The sequence below is a fragment of the Pseudonaja textilis genome, chromosome 7 (assembly GCF_049901715.1).
Source record: "Pseudonaja textilis isolate UNSWEBS1 chromosome 7, rPseTex1.2, whole genome shotgun sequence".
In the NCBI taxonomy this organism is placed as follows: domain Eukaryota; kingdom Metazoa; phylum Chordata; class Lepidosauria; order Squamata; family Elapidae; genus Pseudonaja; species Pseudonaja textilis.
In genome coordinates this window covers 20,989,858-21,006,266 of record NC_141996.1, presented here as the reverse complement: position 1 = coordinate 21,006,266, position 16,409 = coordinate 20,989,858, and the positions used below count along the sequence as shown (strand labels likewise).

Here is a 16,409-nt window from a genome sequence, read left to right as displayed (position 1 = left end):
AATCTCAGAAAATTAGAATATTACATGCAATCAATAAAACAAGGATTGCACATAGAACAATATTTGACCTCTGAAAAGTATAAGCATGCATATGTACTCAGTGCTTGGTTTGGGCCCCTTTTGCAGTAATTACTGCCTCAATATGGACTGGCATGGAAGCTATCAGCCTGTGGCACTGCTGAGGTGTTATGGAAGACCAGGATGCTTCAATAGTGGCCTTCAGCTCTTTTGCATTGTTTGGTCTCATGTCTCTCATCTTTCCCATGGCAATGCCCCATAGACTCTCTATGGGGATCAGGCCAGGCGAGTTTGCTGGCCAATCAAGCACAGTAATCCCACAGTCATTGAACCAGGTTTTTGTGCTTCTGGCAGTGTGGACAGGTGCCAAGTCCTGCTGGAAAATGAAGTCAGCATCCCCATAAAGCTTGTCCGTGGAAGGAAGCATGAAGTGCTCCAAAATCTCCTGGTAGACTGTTGCATTGACCCTGGACTTAATGAAGCACAGTGGACCAACACCAGCAGATGACATGGCTCCCCAAATCAACACAGACTGTGGAAACTTCACACTGGACTTCAAGCATCTTGCAGTGTGTGCCTCTCCATTCTTCCTCCAGACTCTGGGTCCTTGGTTTCCAAATGAGATGCAAAAGTTGCTCTCATCAGAAAAGAGGACTTTGAACCACTGAGCAACAGACTAGTTCTGTTTTTCTTTAGCTCAGGTAAGGCACTTCTGATGTTGTTTGTTGTTCAGGAGCAGCTTGACAAGAGGAACACGACATTTGAAGCCCATGTCCAGGACCCATCTGTATGTGGTGGCTCTTGATACACTGACTCCAGCCTCAGTCCACTCCTTGTGAAAGTCCCCAACACTTTTGAATGGCCTTTTTCTGACAATCCTCTCCAGGCTGTGGTCATCCCTACTGCTTGTGCACCTTTTTCTTCCACACTTTTCCCTTCCACATAACTTTCTATTAATGTGCTTTGATACAGCACTTTGGGAACATCCAACTTCTTTTGCAATTACCTTTTGAGGCTTTCCCTCCTTATGGAGGGTGTCAATGATGGTTTTCTGCACAACTGTCAGGTCTGCAGTCTTTCCCATGATTATGATTCCCACTGAACCAGACAGAGACCATTTAAAGGCTCAGGAACCCTTTGCGGGTGTTATGGCTTAATTAGCTGATTAGAGTGGGATACTTTGAGCCTAGAATATTGAACCTTTTCACAATATTCTAATTATCTGAGATTGTGGATTTGGGGGTTTCATGAGCTGTAAGCCATAATCATCTCAATTATGACACATCACGGCTTGAACTATCTTGCTTTGCATGTAATGAGTCTATCTCATATATTAGGTTCACCTTTTAAGTTGCATTACTGAAATAAATGAACTTTTGTACGATATTCTAATTTTTCGAGTTTCACCTGTAGTATGTTTGATGGCAACACATTTCAATCTGGCTTTTGAAAAGGTTGCTCTGCATTTACTAAAATATCAGCGATTCAAATATTTAGGGAGTTGAAAAATATAATTAATTCCAAACGTTGCAGGAGAACAGGATACTTTGACTTTGGACATTCATTCCTGTACGGAATTATCCCATAGGGGTTTTTTTTTTTTTTGATACAATGAATTGCTGATGTCACATCCCTGGAGTATACATAATTAGGATCAATGTCAATCTGACTAATCTTTTGAGTCACCTTGAGATACTTTATCTGTGTCTAAGTCAGCATAGAGTGGAGTTTTTTCATCTATGAAGTCTTCAAACTTGTTACAAATAGTTGGTTGATGTCAACATTCCAATCAGCTTGTCAAAAATTTTATATATTGCTGCACGTACCATCACGTACTATGTGTGATGGATGGTAATATAAATTGAATACATTCTTTTAAAAAATTATCTCAGGATGATACAAAATGCTTCTATTTATAGATACAATGGAAGCAATGAAATAAACTGCCCATATTGCCTGATGTAGGCATGACTATATGTTTTAGTGCCAAGGTCCACAATACAATACAAAGGATGCTGATATGCCCGTGAAGACATTTTTAGCTCCTTGGTCTGTTAAATGGCTTGTCCTAGTAGGATGAGATGGTTCATCAGGTAGCCTGGACCTATGTCATTGAGTGATTTAAAAGCCATAACCAACAGCTTAAGCTGCACTCAGAAGTAGCCAGTAGCCAGTGAAGTTCACAGATATGTTCCTTATAGAAGCCATTTAGGGAATGGACAAGCCCAGTCTGAAGGCAATGTAACTTTCACCAGATTAGAAAGATAATGTTGATGGACTCCAGGCTTTCAGTCAAAGTCTCAACCCTACACATAGGAAAATTACCAGAAGATTCTATAATCTATGAAGATTCCCTAGTTGTCTGGAGCAGATCTAAAGTCTCAACCCTACACATAGGAAAATTACCAGAAGATTCTATAATCTATGAAGATTCCCTAGTTGTCTGGAGCAGATCTCCCTATTTCTGACAGGGACAGCTGATGTCTTAAACCTAAACCTCAACATTAGACAAAATGATGTCTTGAATCCCATTAATTTTCTTGTAATCTCTCTCATGGATTACCAAAATCGCATTACATACTGAGTAGGCATGCTCTTACCAAAGACTATAGAAGCACTCCTCTTAGCTTATCAAATGGCATGCTGTTTGGAAATATTTCAAGATTTTTTTTTTTTTTTAATGTGGCCACAACTATTTTTCTGGAACAATTTAAATGAATTTAAGAACTCTGATGTCATTAACACTTTGCCTTCATAACCTATTAACGCTCGTATCTTTTCTATTAAGATGCTAAGAATGAACACTGTGTTGTGGCCCGCCAGCTGCCAGCAGAGTTGGTGGCAGACTCAAAATGATGAGGAGTTTGGGGAAGAACTTGGGCCAGTTCTGGAGCCTGGGGAAGGATCTGATGGATGCTCAGAGTCTGACGCAGAGATAGAGCCAGGGCCGTCCAGCATTTCCCAACCAGAGAGGCAACTGGCTGTCCAGCATTTCCCAACCAGAGAGGCAACTGCCTTTGGAGTCAGAGATGAGTGAGGAGGAGGAACAGCTGGGGCCTGTTCCAGATCTGCGTCTGCGCAGAGCAGCTAGAAAAGGTGAACAATAGAAGACAATGAGCAGGCTTGGGAAACAAACGTGGATGTTGAATGGCCCCTCCCTGGCTGGGGAATAAATAGGAGGAAAGGCGAGTGGCTTGGTTGTCAGAGACAACCATTTACATTTCTGGAAAGTTTGCTCCTTTTGTGTTTCATGCTACAAACACTGCCTTGCCAGAACCGAGGCTTGTCTATTTCTCTGTTTGAACTGAACTTAATTTGCAGCCTCCCGGCTAGGAGCTTACAGCCTTGCATTTATCATAACAAGCTGATAAGGACTATTGTTTCAGTTAACTTCTTGCAGGACTCTTGTCTGGATTTTCTGTTGGTGAATGCAGTTAATTCCCAATGTGTAAATAAAGAGGGGTTTTCCTTTGTGGGGAGTCTGATTCTTGCTTCTGCGAAGACTGGGTCAGAACACACTATTCTTTGGGAACTTAAGTGGGTAAAGACAGGAAGTTGTCAAACTAAGATTACAGAAGGATATGAGAATCAAATTCAATATTGTTGAATGTTCTTATAGCAGAAGCCATCGTTTAAAATTCTTGCCTTTACCTCCCAAAATGAAATTATCACCATCTGGATGCAGTGCAATGCAAACTCTTTCCTAGGGCTTTATCACTTAAGGGAGAAGTGAAAAAAAAAACCTTCCAAAGTCCCACATATATCAGGCTGCTTTATTGGGAGTGACTAAAATAACTTACAATTGACTCTATATGTTCACCTATCCATGAAAGTTATAATCTGTGCAAGCCCTTGGCTCCTGCTGACAGTATATAAAAGCTACTTCAACAGAACTATTAGTTTTACTTGGTATTATATAGGAATCTCGCATTTCCACATAATACTAAGATATAAAACACAATTTTTTACTCTGTCAATATAGTCTTTTAATCTAAATCAAGTATAAAGGGCTGTGCTTTTCCAGTTTTTAATTTCAGTCCCAGTGAAGTCAAATATTACAGAATTATTTATAACTTTTTACAAATAATAACCTTTTTTTGTGAGGCACAAACAACGTCCACTATTTGGCTAAGTTAACATTTATTAACTAATAACGATTAACTGTAACAAATAACCGTAAGAATAACTGTAACTGTGGTAACCGCAATAGCCGTTACTGTTGCGAGTCTGCTGGCAGGCATGAGCAATAACCGACGCGGTCTGACAGCTTGCTTTTATATGGCTCTCTGTCAGACTGCTCAGCCAATGAGAATGGACTTCAGTTCCTGCTCAGCTCAGCCGAATGTAACACCTTTCATTTCATTTTACATGCTTGAAGTCTTGAATGAAAAGGCAACATATAAACTTAATAATCCTTATTTTTTAAAGTGAGTGGCTCCACACAGATGCAGCTCTTAAGGATTGGGAAAAAAAATCTTTCAAAGTGGGACAAGATTGTATAGTCAATAAACAATTACATTTCAGTGCTGAAAAATCGAAAGTCTATAATACCCCAACTAGAAGATCCCAGAAAACCTGAGCTAATGAATGTTAAGAATTATTCATTTGGTTTCAATTAATCTGTTTCTACTAAATTGCAATTTTTATCACTGAGTTTACAAAGAACAGATATACCAATTAAATAATATTTGATATTGAAAGTGGTCTAGCAGGCACTTGACTGTTGACTATAAATGATGTTATAATCAACTTGCCAACGAATAAAGGATTAATTCTACAAACACAATCAGGGGCTCATAAAACAAAAGATTAATAGGACATTTTTTTAAAAAATGGAAAAAAACATTTTTTGTTTGTTAAGAGTGAAATATCATTCACTGTTATTCTCAGGAACCACAGCTCCACACCCCAATCTTCTCCAAAACATTTTAAGCATTTTAATATCCTTCCTGTTAAAATATTTAGGAAGCATTAAAAAAAATATCAATTCTGTATCACTTACTCAGATGTCGGAAGTGGATCTTCTAAGAAATAAGGATCCTGCATAGCCTGTTCTGAGGTAATTCTCTTTATTGGGTCCATAGTAAGCAATTTCTGTAGCTAAGTACAATTAAAACAGAAGATCTTCACTGTTGTCAAACCCAGAAAATATTCCACCACTCTGTGAATATATGAAACTTCCTTACATGCATCTTCAGAATCAACAAGCCATTGCTCCCATCCTATATACCTTGCACACAAGAAGGTCCTAATTTCAGTCCCCAAGATCTGCCTGAAACCCAGGACAGCCATGGTAAATCAACCAATAATATGGAATTTTTCATTCCCCTCCCCATCTGAAGGTAAACAGAACCAATGTTCGTTATTGAGGAGAAAAGCTTGTCTCCAGATGTTTACAGATAAAATTTGGACCTAGCATAACTGATTGCTTGTTGTAATGTAAAAACGGACAGAGATACAGTAGTTAAAATTTACATTTGAAAATTTCATTCTGCTTTTTTTTTTTTGCATAATCTCCTCACACCAATACTTGCAAATAATTATATTGATGAAAAATGTATTAGGGGCACTTCAGATTACTTTTCTAAGGCTTCTATCACTTCGAAATTGAAAGCAAATGCATTTAATTCTATAATAAATGCTCTTCTGCAGATGTAATGAAAAGTATTTTAAACATCTCATAAGATTGTTTTTGGAAATTATGTCGGAATTTATTCCTCAGTGATCTGTTATGAACTTACCAAATGGAATGCTTTACTATCCGGCTTAACTTTATGTTTTTCCATATATTTTATAAGGCTGCAGTTGGTATATCTGAAAGAAAATACTGGTTCATAATAATCCTGACATTAAACCGAAGATAACGTTTGTATAAAGGGGTGTTATAGAATTAGCAGAGCTGGCCTCATTCAGTTTAATTGCTATGAGCAGTTTATCTGTATTTCAAAATGATGCCAGAGCTCTGTGGAAAAAGCCCGAAGATGCACATTCCTTTATATGTGCCACACGGAAATGGCTTCCCATATCACACAAAATAAACAAAAATGAAAAGTTGTCAGCAGTTATTTAGTATGTCTCTTGTACAAGATTATGTTCACATTTCTGAAAGTGAGGCATTTGATAATGGTTTCTAAAACCTATCAAAGCCAAATCTTTACATTTTATACCTGCAACCTAAAAAGTTTTACTTTTGTATGCAACAATTAATGTCTTATTAAATCAAAATAGTTTCAAAATTATAGAGATAGTTGGCTAAGCAGATGTTACTCTGATTTGTGGGCCAAGCAAGAATTATTTCCTTTCTGATTTTTTGATGGGGCTTAGTATCCAGACCCGTGTGTCTCACTCAACATTTACAACTTTAAGATGGGTTGACTTCAACACCCAGAATTTTCCAGCCTATTCTTCCTGCTTTCCTGTCCCCACTGTTATTCTGTTTGCTTTGCACTAGGCTTCTATAGAAGCTATACAGCTATACAGATCTCAATACTATTGTTTACAAGGTACACATTTGTCTCGAGTTTTGTTTTGTTTTTTTGGCTTTTCAATAATAACAGAAAACCATCTCTGTTTTAGTGTTAAGGGGAAGGCCAATCATCAGAGGGTAGAAAATAAAGTTTGCCAGAAAATCAATTTAATGAGTGTGCAAATTCATGAAGTTGTAGCAGTATCAAAATTTCTCAGATCTTCACAAAACTTACGTATTTCTTCTGAAATCTTTCATTAAAGTTGAATGTTCAGGCATCTTTTTAATATCTTCCCAATCTTTATCTATGAAAAGAATATCAGTATAATTTCATCTTTCTTAATACAGAGCTAGGATACCATCACTTAAGCACTGAAAATTGTCATCTTCTCTTTCCTCTTCAAATGCATAGCTTTGCTTTAAGTTTTCACACTAGGTAGCCACTCTCTTTTCATAGTTTTTATTAACACAAGAACACGAATCTTCTTTTGTTACTTATTTGCCTTGTATATTTTGCCTTATTAAAAAAGCATTAAGTACTGTACAGTAAACAAACAATATACAGGTAGTCCTAGACTTAAGTTCATTTAGTGACCGCTCAAAGTAACAATGGCACTGAAAAAAGTGACTTATGACCATTTTTCCACAGTTGCAACCTTTGCAGCATTCCCCATGATCGTGTGATCAAAATTCAGATGCTTGGCAACTGGCTCATATTTATGACTGTTGCTGTGTCCCAAGATCATGTGTAGATTCACTTAACAACCGGGTTACTAACTTATCAACTGCAGTGATTCAGTTAACAACTGAGGCAAGAAAGGTGATAAAAAATGGCAAAACTCACTTAACAAATGTCTCACTTAACAGCAGAAATTTTGGGCTCTATTGTTGTCATAAATTTAGGATTACTTGTAATCTGATATAATTTCCAAGTTTTGAACTGATTTAACATAAAACTTTAAAAACGAATGCATCAATTACCAATGACTTCAGTAGCTTCTTGATCCTTAGATTTTAAAGTTTAATTTGACTCCCAGGTTATATAATTTTGTAATATTAAAATTGACACATTTCCAAATGGTATTGATACTGGAGAGAAATGAATATATGGGAGACCAAATTTATCTCCCATCTAAATCACTGGAACTTTTTTTAAAATCCATTTTTGCTCTTTACTGATTTCTACCCTCCATCCTTCTTAAAATTAAAAATAGCACTAATAGCTTTAGTTAATTGAACATGGTGAAATGCAATCAAGACCTTTTCTCTACTGCTGATGATAGATGAACTACATTGTGATGAATTGGGGAACTAATGTGGTATTAGTTCCTGGATGTTGGGTGGCATGTACACTTAAACCTCAGCATTGACAAAATTTCTCTCTCTCAATTAATTATTAAAAGCTACACTGTTTGGATCTACATATATAATATGCCAATCCATCAGGACATCCTAAGTTCTTTGGAAGAACATGATGAAAATGAAGGTCAACACCAGTAAACAATAGGGAGCTGTGATTTCATTTTGTTGTACATATAATAGCAATATCTATTTACTTTAGCATTGCTTTTTGTTTCATGTGTATTATTTGCAATGTATTAAAATATTCATAGTGGTCTTGCTTTAACCATTTGAATATTAAAAAATACATGCAATTTACATATATCAACAATAACAGAATATATACCTGCAGGAAATCCCATTACATTGAATATTCTGTCCAGCTGATCATGATGATACGGATTACTAGTTTTTATATCCTCTTGTCGGCAGTGGAATATTGGTTCTGATGTTAGCAGCTCTGCAAATATACACCCTATAGCCCAAATATCTTTACAAAAAAGGAGGGAGGAAAATCAAATAGGCATTTAAAAAAGAAGAAACAATGGTTTACAGATGTGCTCATGAAAAAATTATACTTCCAAGCATTTCCAACTAACATTTCAGTTGCTATGCTAATGTCAAAGATTCTCCTGAATTTTCATATCATCTATTATAATTCTAATTATAAACGAAGAATAGATGATTGCTCACCTAGCCAAGAACTAGTATGTTTGTAACCTGCAACTTATTATTGCATTATGTCACTTTGTCTTATGTTAAAATATTAAAGATTTCAAGAGAAAATTCTCAATTACAGCAAACATGTTACAACAAACATCTATAAAGAAGATGTTTCAAAATGCCATTTTTATAACTAGACTAGCTCGACACCCGTGCTTCGCTACGAAACTATGTGGTCGGGCCTAGTTTTTGGGGAGGAAAATAAGGAAAAATAATTCTGCCTCTGCCTACCAGCATTCATCAGTATTCATCTGGCTAGAGTCCTGTCAGTGTGTGAGAGTTGAGGGCTGTTTGGAAACTGAAACAGTATTTTCTGTATAAACAAAGAGGAGACAGCAAGGAGTCTGGGCGTGGCTTAGCTCAACTGTTCTGTACTAAAGCTGCTTGCTGCTGTGAAAGTAAAACTGAAATTAAAACTCCTCTCCTCTGCTTGTATTCTGCATTTGGAACAGATTTCTTTTCAGATGGGGAAGGGAGTAGAACTTCTTAGCATCAGAGCATGTTAATCATAATATAGGAAATACTAATGCTCTGATGGTCATTTTGAAAAACCCTTTCTTAGTGAGCACCTAGAAGCCAAGAGGAACATATGGGCCAAATTTCAAGTTGGCAGGCTTTACGGTTCTGGAGATTTCATGATGACGCGTAAGGGTTATTTCGCTTTTATATATATAGATTCCCATGACTTGAAACTTCAATAAAGTATCAAAAATTGAACAATTCCCTAAGGAGATTTCAAAATTTGCATTTAAATATTATGGCTATAACTAATACAATACTACTACTTTATTTATAAATTCTCAAAATTGGTCCAGGAAATGTTCAATCTTTGTAACTGATAGCAATATGGGGGAAAAGAGGTATTATTCCAAATATCATTCATTCATACAATTAGGTATAATTCATTACTATGCAAAATTGAACTGACTGGGGATAATTGCAAGCTTGACAAGTTTTTATTTTTTTTAAATAAATATCTTTAGAAAACTTAGCAATCATAGGATAAGAGATCTAATTATGGCTCAAGAGCAGGGGTGGGATTCACATTTTTTAACAACAGGTTCTGTGGGGGTGTGGCTTGGTGGTCATGTGACTGGGTGGGTCAAAAGAGAGAAACTCACTTTAACAATGCTCTTGGAGCAGGGGGTTGGACTAGATGACCTCCGATGTCCCTTCCAGATTGCTGTGCTGTTTCAAATCATCCTCTGAAGTGCCAGGATTTGTGGTCCTTCCTTCCTCTCCCTCCCTCCCACCCTCCATCCATCCATCTATATCTCATTCACTTTCCCTTCCCTCTTTTTCCCCTCCCTCCCTCTTTTTCTTTCTTTCTTCTCTTCCCTCCCTTTCTTTCTCCCTTCCCTCCTTCTTTCTTCCCTCACTCCTTCTTTCTCCCTTCCTCCCTCCCTCCCTCCCTTTCTTTCTCCCTTCCTTTTCTTTTTCTCATTTCTTTCCTTTCTCTTTCGTTCTCCCTTCACTCCCTCCCTTTCTTTCTCCCTTCACTCCCTCTTTCTCTTTTTTTCTTCACACCCCCTCCCGCACCCCGTTTTGGGCCTAACAACCCTCCCTGGAGCCTTAGGAGAGCCAAAATGGGGCCTGGGGATGTGCCACATCCCCCTGTGCTGTGTTTTGGGCCTAGGATGCCTCCCTGCACTTACCTGGGAGCCACAATCAGGTGTGTGGGGACTACTTGGAGGGGCGGGGTGGGGCAGGGCCAGCTGTTCTTCGGAACTACTGGTTTGCCAAACTGGATGTAAAATTAACACCTGGTTTACGCAAACTGGCTCGAACCAGCTGAATCCTATCCCTGCTTAATTGCCTATGGCTGAGAGCGTAAGTATGACGATTCTCACAGACATGGCAATGAGCAATGCTCAACTTTAAGGATTTACAATGGTGTTTCTGTTCTTAAATAGGGTTTCCAGATGTCATCAGATTATTCAGGACAGAAACAAGTCTAGTGAGAACTAGTGTATTTGTGAGTTTGATTTTAGATTGTCATGAAAAGAGATGAAGTCAACATAATCAAAAGTTCTATCCAGGGAAAGGAAGTATTTTCCCTTTTCTTTTGTAATATCAGCAATTATGATTTTGTAAGTTGCCCAGAGTCAACTGGAGGTTAAAAAATATAATAAAATAAAACAAAAAATAAATGCTCATTCAATGAAATTATTAAAATCTATAGAACAAATGTATTTTTCATAATACTTTGTAAGTAATTCTATCAGAGACTTTAGGCATTAACTAAATTTAGATTAGGGGTGTCAAACTGCCTGCGGCCCAGAAGCATCACATGCAGGCCACACCCACCCCAGCTCCACGAAGCGGGAAAACATCACAATATATCACATGACAGCAATGTGATGTCGGGAGTTTGACACCTGTGATTTAGATGAAAGAGATAACGTTGATGGAGAATTTAGAAAGGCTTGGTAATAGGGTTTTTTTTTTTTTGTAATAATGTAATTAAAACTAAATATATTATTTTAGGTCTAGTAATCAAGGCTATAAGAATCATCAAATCATTGGTTCCAGACATGTGCAAGGTGAATGATTGGAGTAAGGGTGTTTTTGCCTTCATTATTCCCAATGAAGTAAGTTTTACTCGCATTTGAGGGAACATACTAGTATTGTTTAGAAAATCTGAGGAACCTAAACATCAGCATCCAGTTTCTGCGGATTTGAATCACTTTGTTCTTAAATCTGGATTCAAAGCTAACAAATTCCTGTCCTTGTTCTACAACACAAATCAATTTTAGTGCTAAATGTTAGAGACGTTTATTATCAAAACATGAAACATATCAACAAATAGGGGGTTTTGCCAATTAATTGTGAAGAACATGTCTAGGCAATTGAAAGAAGTCTGTATAAGATGTGGCATACCCTTTCTATGCAAAAAAATAAGGAAGTCAGACTTAAATGATACAATATTCCTAACTTAACAATGACAATTACATTACTTACCAATAGCTTTGGTATAATGTCTTGCTCCAAGCAGTAATTCTGGAGCTCGATACCAGAATGTAACAACTACTGGATCCAAATCAGCTAAAGGCTTCAAAGGTGAATTAAATAGTCGGGCAAAGCCCATGTCAGCTGTAAAATGAGGAGGGAAATTGAATTTTAACATATATGTTGCTTAATACAAACTGATTTGAGTTCAAATATGCAGAAATCCTGTATAATTTAACTTTTAAACATATTGAACTTGTTTCAAAAGACGCGTACAGAGTGTGTTGCATGATTAAAACATGCTAATATGAACACTTGGTCGTGCAGGATGTCCCCTACATTCTGATCAGTCCTTGGAAAGTTTGGAAATCTGGAACTGAATCACTTGCAAATGGCAAGAATATTTTAATGCATATAAAAATATTGATGCATGTTAAGATGAAAATATTTCTAATACCAAATTAGTAATCTGACAGAAACAGTTCAATTTGTAGCAACCAGGGCAATAAAGCAACTAGCAAATTAATAGAACCTACTATTCAAAGGTAGCAGGATTCTTCTTAAGCTAGGAAAATAACACATCTGAATTCCTGGTGTGTTCACTTAGCTACCTAATTCTTCTCTACTTTGGTAGATTTAAAATAAGTGATGCTTGAAAGTATTTAAACAGCAACAGATTAATAAAATACTGTATATTACTTGCATAATAAAACTACTGCTGCGGCTAAATGCAAAAATAATGCATTTTTCAGTAGAAATTCCAATAGAGCTGAGAATCTGAGGTTGCAATTATAGGGCACGCAACAAAGGTTTTTTAAAAATACGAAACCTAAGTATGTTTCAGGAGCAAGGTACCAGATATTTAGATATTCATTTGAAAAAATCCCATTCATTTGCTCTACAATATTAAGACTTCTTTAACTATATGGGACCCTATTTAAACTTTTGTTACATTTCATTTTAAAAAAATTAATTTTATTCTGCATTAGACAACATACATTTAACTGTTGAAAAAAATGAATGTTAATAGATCACCTTTGGCTGCATAGAAAATGGGGAGGAAGGGAAGGATAGTGTCAGAATATAAATATCTGAATTTTTTAAAAAAATTTAAACAGGAAAAGACCAACATGATTATTGTTTATGAATCCTCAGCTTTATCACACTTTTGAAAGGCAAACTTGCTGTTAATGGCATTGGCTGGCTTAACTGAATTGGAAGAAGTGGTCTTTCAAATCCAATACTAATGTGTAACTGCTTGGGGGAGCAATCATACTTTTCAGAATTTTGTAAATAGTTCATGTTTGCAAGAAAAGTAGGTGTCAATTTTCAAATAATAGGTGATGGGTTACCTGTATCACAAGAAGCATCACTGCAATTAACACTAAAAGTGCAATCTGTCCTCTGCTATTAGACCATCATGTTTCACTGACAAGAGGACTTAAATCTGTTAGTGTTAGCATAATTATTTATTTACAGGTCTAAGTGATGGAGTGTTCAATATTGGTCTAATTCCATTTCTTTCTAACTGAAACATACATTAGTTTCAGACAGGACCAGCTATTTTAACAGACTGCTGTTCAACAGTCTCATCTAATTGAGATCGTGTTAATTGCATGTAAATTCATCTTAGAAAAGGAATTTAGAGAAAGGAAAATTAAGTATATTTAAATGTTCTGCAGTAATATCTGGATGTATCTGCTTAAAGATTCAGGATGCACATTAAGCATTTGCTGGTGCATATGTCCCTCAGGACACTGACGTGCAGTCAAAATATTATTTGGTTATTGTGAGCTTTGCTATTAAACTATATGTTTTAATATTTTAAAAGAACTATCTAAATAAAATATAAAATTTCTATATTACAAAATGTAGTTCAACCAGAAATAAAAATCATACAATTTTCACAGCTTTTTCCTATTAAAAACATGCAGTTTTTCCTTTGCTTCCTATGATTGAGGAATTATCAATACTTTTCCAATTATGGCTGTTAAATTTACTATTAAATGTTAGCATCACTGAGGAGAATTACAACATTTTTAATGAAAGCAGGGCCTAATTTAGGTTCTCCCAGCCTACAACCTGCTCTAACACTGTCCAACACGAACATGTTATCTCTATTTGATTTGTGATCCAGTAGATTTTAACAATAAGTATTGACCTATACACCGTTAGAACATTCTGTCTTAAATGCTACACTGGACTTATCAAAGATATAAACATACCAATTTTTACTCTTCCTCGCTCAGGACCTTCACCCATAACTAAAATATTAGCAGGTTTCTGTGGAAAAAAAATAAATACACAATACATATATCAAAGTAAACCTAAACATTTGTGGCTGAAATTAGCTTTAGTTTCCAATTATAAATCAAAATGCAGTGGAATGTTAAAAGTGATAATGCCTGTACATCATTAGTTTGTTGTAAGACTACATAAGCAGCCAAATAATTTCCCTGACAATTTTTTTACCTCTTTCAAGTATCCTCACAATGGCTCCTCAGATGGGTAGCTATGTTCCAGAACACAGAGAAAAATGTGTTGTTTCTCCTGCCTCTCTAACTTCCAACATTAGCCAAATACAGAAAAGCAATGAACATTTCCTCCCAGTTAAATATAACTGTACAATATTTTATATAGAACTATATATTATTCTAAAATTAAACTCTCTAATATTTCATTTTTAGAAAAACGGGTGCTAGTTTGGATTTTAAAGTTTATTTCATGGACTTCGTTTTTCTTCTAATATTTTTTAGTTTCATCCATTTGCCCAATATATTTTCTTTGACAGTATTTTTAGAAATTCTTGTAAACAACTTGTGCAATTGCTTTTAAAGTATTACAGAGCTATGCCAATATTAAATTGCTATTTCCTTATTAAAATGTTGCTAAACCTATAAAAACCAATAATAATAATTGGATTATATTGATCCTAATGTTGTATATTTGGTTCAGATTTTTATCTCTGAAATCAGTTTAAAGAAATGATTATTGTTCATTCAAGTAATCTGCCAGGAAAAGACACAACACTAATATTTCAGCATGCATGAATATTGAGGTAGCTATATGGCAGTATATGAATTTTAAGATCCATATTAACAATTAAATGTTTACAAAAATATGACAATAATAACATTACCTTTGACAGGAAAAGGTATACAACTGATTTGAAAAGGGTTACTTATGACTGCATAATTATGCAGATATTCAAAGAAAGCTGTAGATTTGTGCTCATATCTATTGTGATGGTAATTATCACAAGAGACTATTAGGCTATGCAGCTCTAATAGTGACTGATATAAAAAAAATCAAAGAATATGTAGAATTGCTATATTGCCTTTCTACTTCAGTGAGGAAATAACAGGTCTTTGGTACTCCCTGAACCTGGTGGTTTTCTTGTAGATGTTTCATTATTCAAATTAGGTAACATCATCAATGCTGCCAATAGTAATACTAGCACTGATGAAAACATCTGTAAGAAAACCACCAGCCTAAGAGAGCATCAAGGACCCCAAACAAACTCTCAGCTACAAATATCCTTCTTTATTGGTAGAAATAACATACCTTTTTATAAGGATAAAAATATCTAAAGGTAAAATATTAAAGTTTAAAAGCTTTACTTTTTAAAGTTGGAATATTGGTGTCTACCATTGTCATTGTACCAATCTTATGATACGATTATTTTCATATGTTGGAAAATTCTTTTGAATTGGTCATACTATTTCTGTGCATAATTTTCATCAAGTTCATAGAAGTGGATTTTCCTTCCATTTTAAAAATAGAGAAAACAACTGAGATAAACCTTCTGAATTAAGTATAAAAACCACAAAAGGGTTTGTGATATCTAACGTGACTATTCCATATGCTTTCAGATGCATGCATAACTTTCTGTCAGATTTATTTAATCACCAAAAGTAAAGCTGGATGAGGAAAAATCATAAACAGTGAGAATTATAAACAAATGAAATACGAATGGAAGTCTCAGTTATTTATTACCGGTAATCATTCACAGAACAATGGCAAAACTGATTTACATATGTCATGAACAAGACTGCTATTTTTGCTGTCTGAAAACTTTTGTTCCTTTAAATTTATACATTTACAAGCAACAAAATTACATTGCTATATATCAAAAGGGATTTTGAGGCATTAATGAAAATGGTTCTAAAATACTTCCTAACAAGATATTCTGAATGTTTCATAAATTTGAATACAGTAGTACAAAAAGTTTAATTTAGATTAGAAATGAATAATCCTGAAAAAAATGTCAGAGCTTCACTGGCAAATTATTGAATACTTAATTGTTTATACAGATATATTTTCTTCCACAACCCCAAACTCAAATGACATTGATTGTACATGTTGTGTCAGAAATAGACAATGAAAGAATTAAGGGTTATCTTTAGCAATAATTCAACAACAATATTGCACTGAACATTACATCATATGCAAAGATATGGTATTATTCACAGATGATTAATTTCTCCCTTCAGGAATAACATAGTTAATTTTATTTTATTTTCAAAGTCTCCACTTTTAATAATTTCTTCTGCATAGCATACACATAATTTCTAATTTTCTTTGCTATTCAATTTTATCATAGATAACAGATAGGTTTGCTCCAGTATTTATATAGGTTGTTATCTATAATGCCTGGTTTTTCCTGCATAAAAAAGCAAAACCATACAAAGACAAATAGAAAGAAAGCCTGCAAAGCAATATTTCATTTTACAAGCAGACTTACATAAAATCTAAATTTATATATAGTTCTATGAAACCACACAGATTATGCTTATAGCTATTTTCAAGCAAAACTCATTAACTATTTGAAGCAAACCTTGAATTCAATGCAAAGCAAAATAAACATAAAAACGTAAAATATAAATATAGATCACCCTCTGTGTCTTGGATG

General features: G+C 35.2%; 1 protein-coding gene across 3 annotated transcripts in view; it reads right to left on the bottom strand.

Moving 5' to 3' along the window:
- CDK8 (cyclin dependent kinase 8) overlaps positions 1 to 16,409 on the bottom strand; it is a 51,493-nt gene that overhangs the window by 10,072 nt on the left and 25,012 nt on the right. For all 3 annotated transcript variants that reach the window (XM_026708946.2, XM_026708947.2, XM_087937196.1), the window contains exons 5-10: positions 13,723 to 13,780; positions 11,510 to 11,641; positions 8,172 to 8,315; positions 6,720 to 6,789; positions 5,760 to 5,832; positions 5,021 to 5,118 (exon numbers count right to left, since the gene is read on the bottom strand). In XM_026708946.2, the coding sequence (XP_026564731.1) occupies positions 5,021 to 5,118; positions 5,760 to 5,832; positions 6,720 to 6,789; positions 8,172 to 8,315; positions 11,510 to 11,641; positions 13,723 to 13,780 (575 nt within the window). The remainder of the gene's footprint in view (positions 1 to 5,020; positions 5,119 to 5,759; positions 5,833 to 6,719; positions 6,790 to 8,171; positions 8,316 to 11,509; positions 11,642 to 13,722; positions 13,781 to 16,409) is intronic.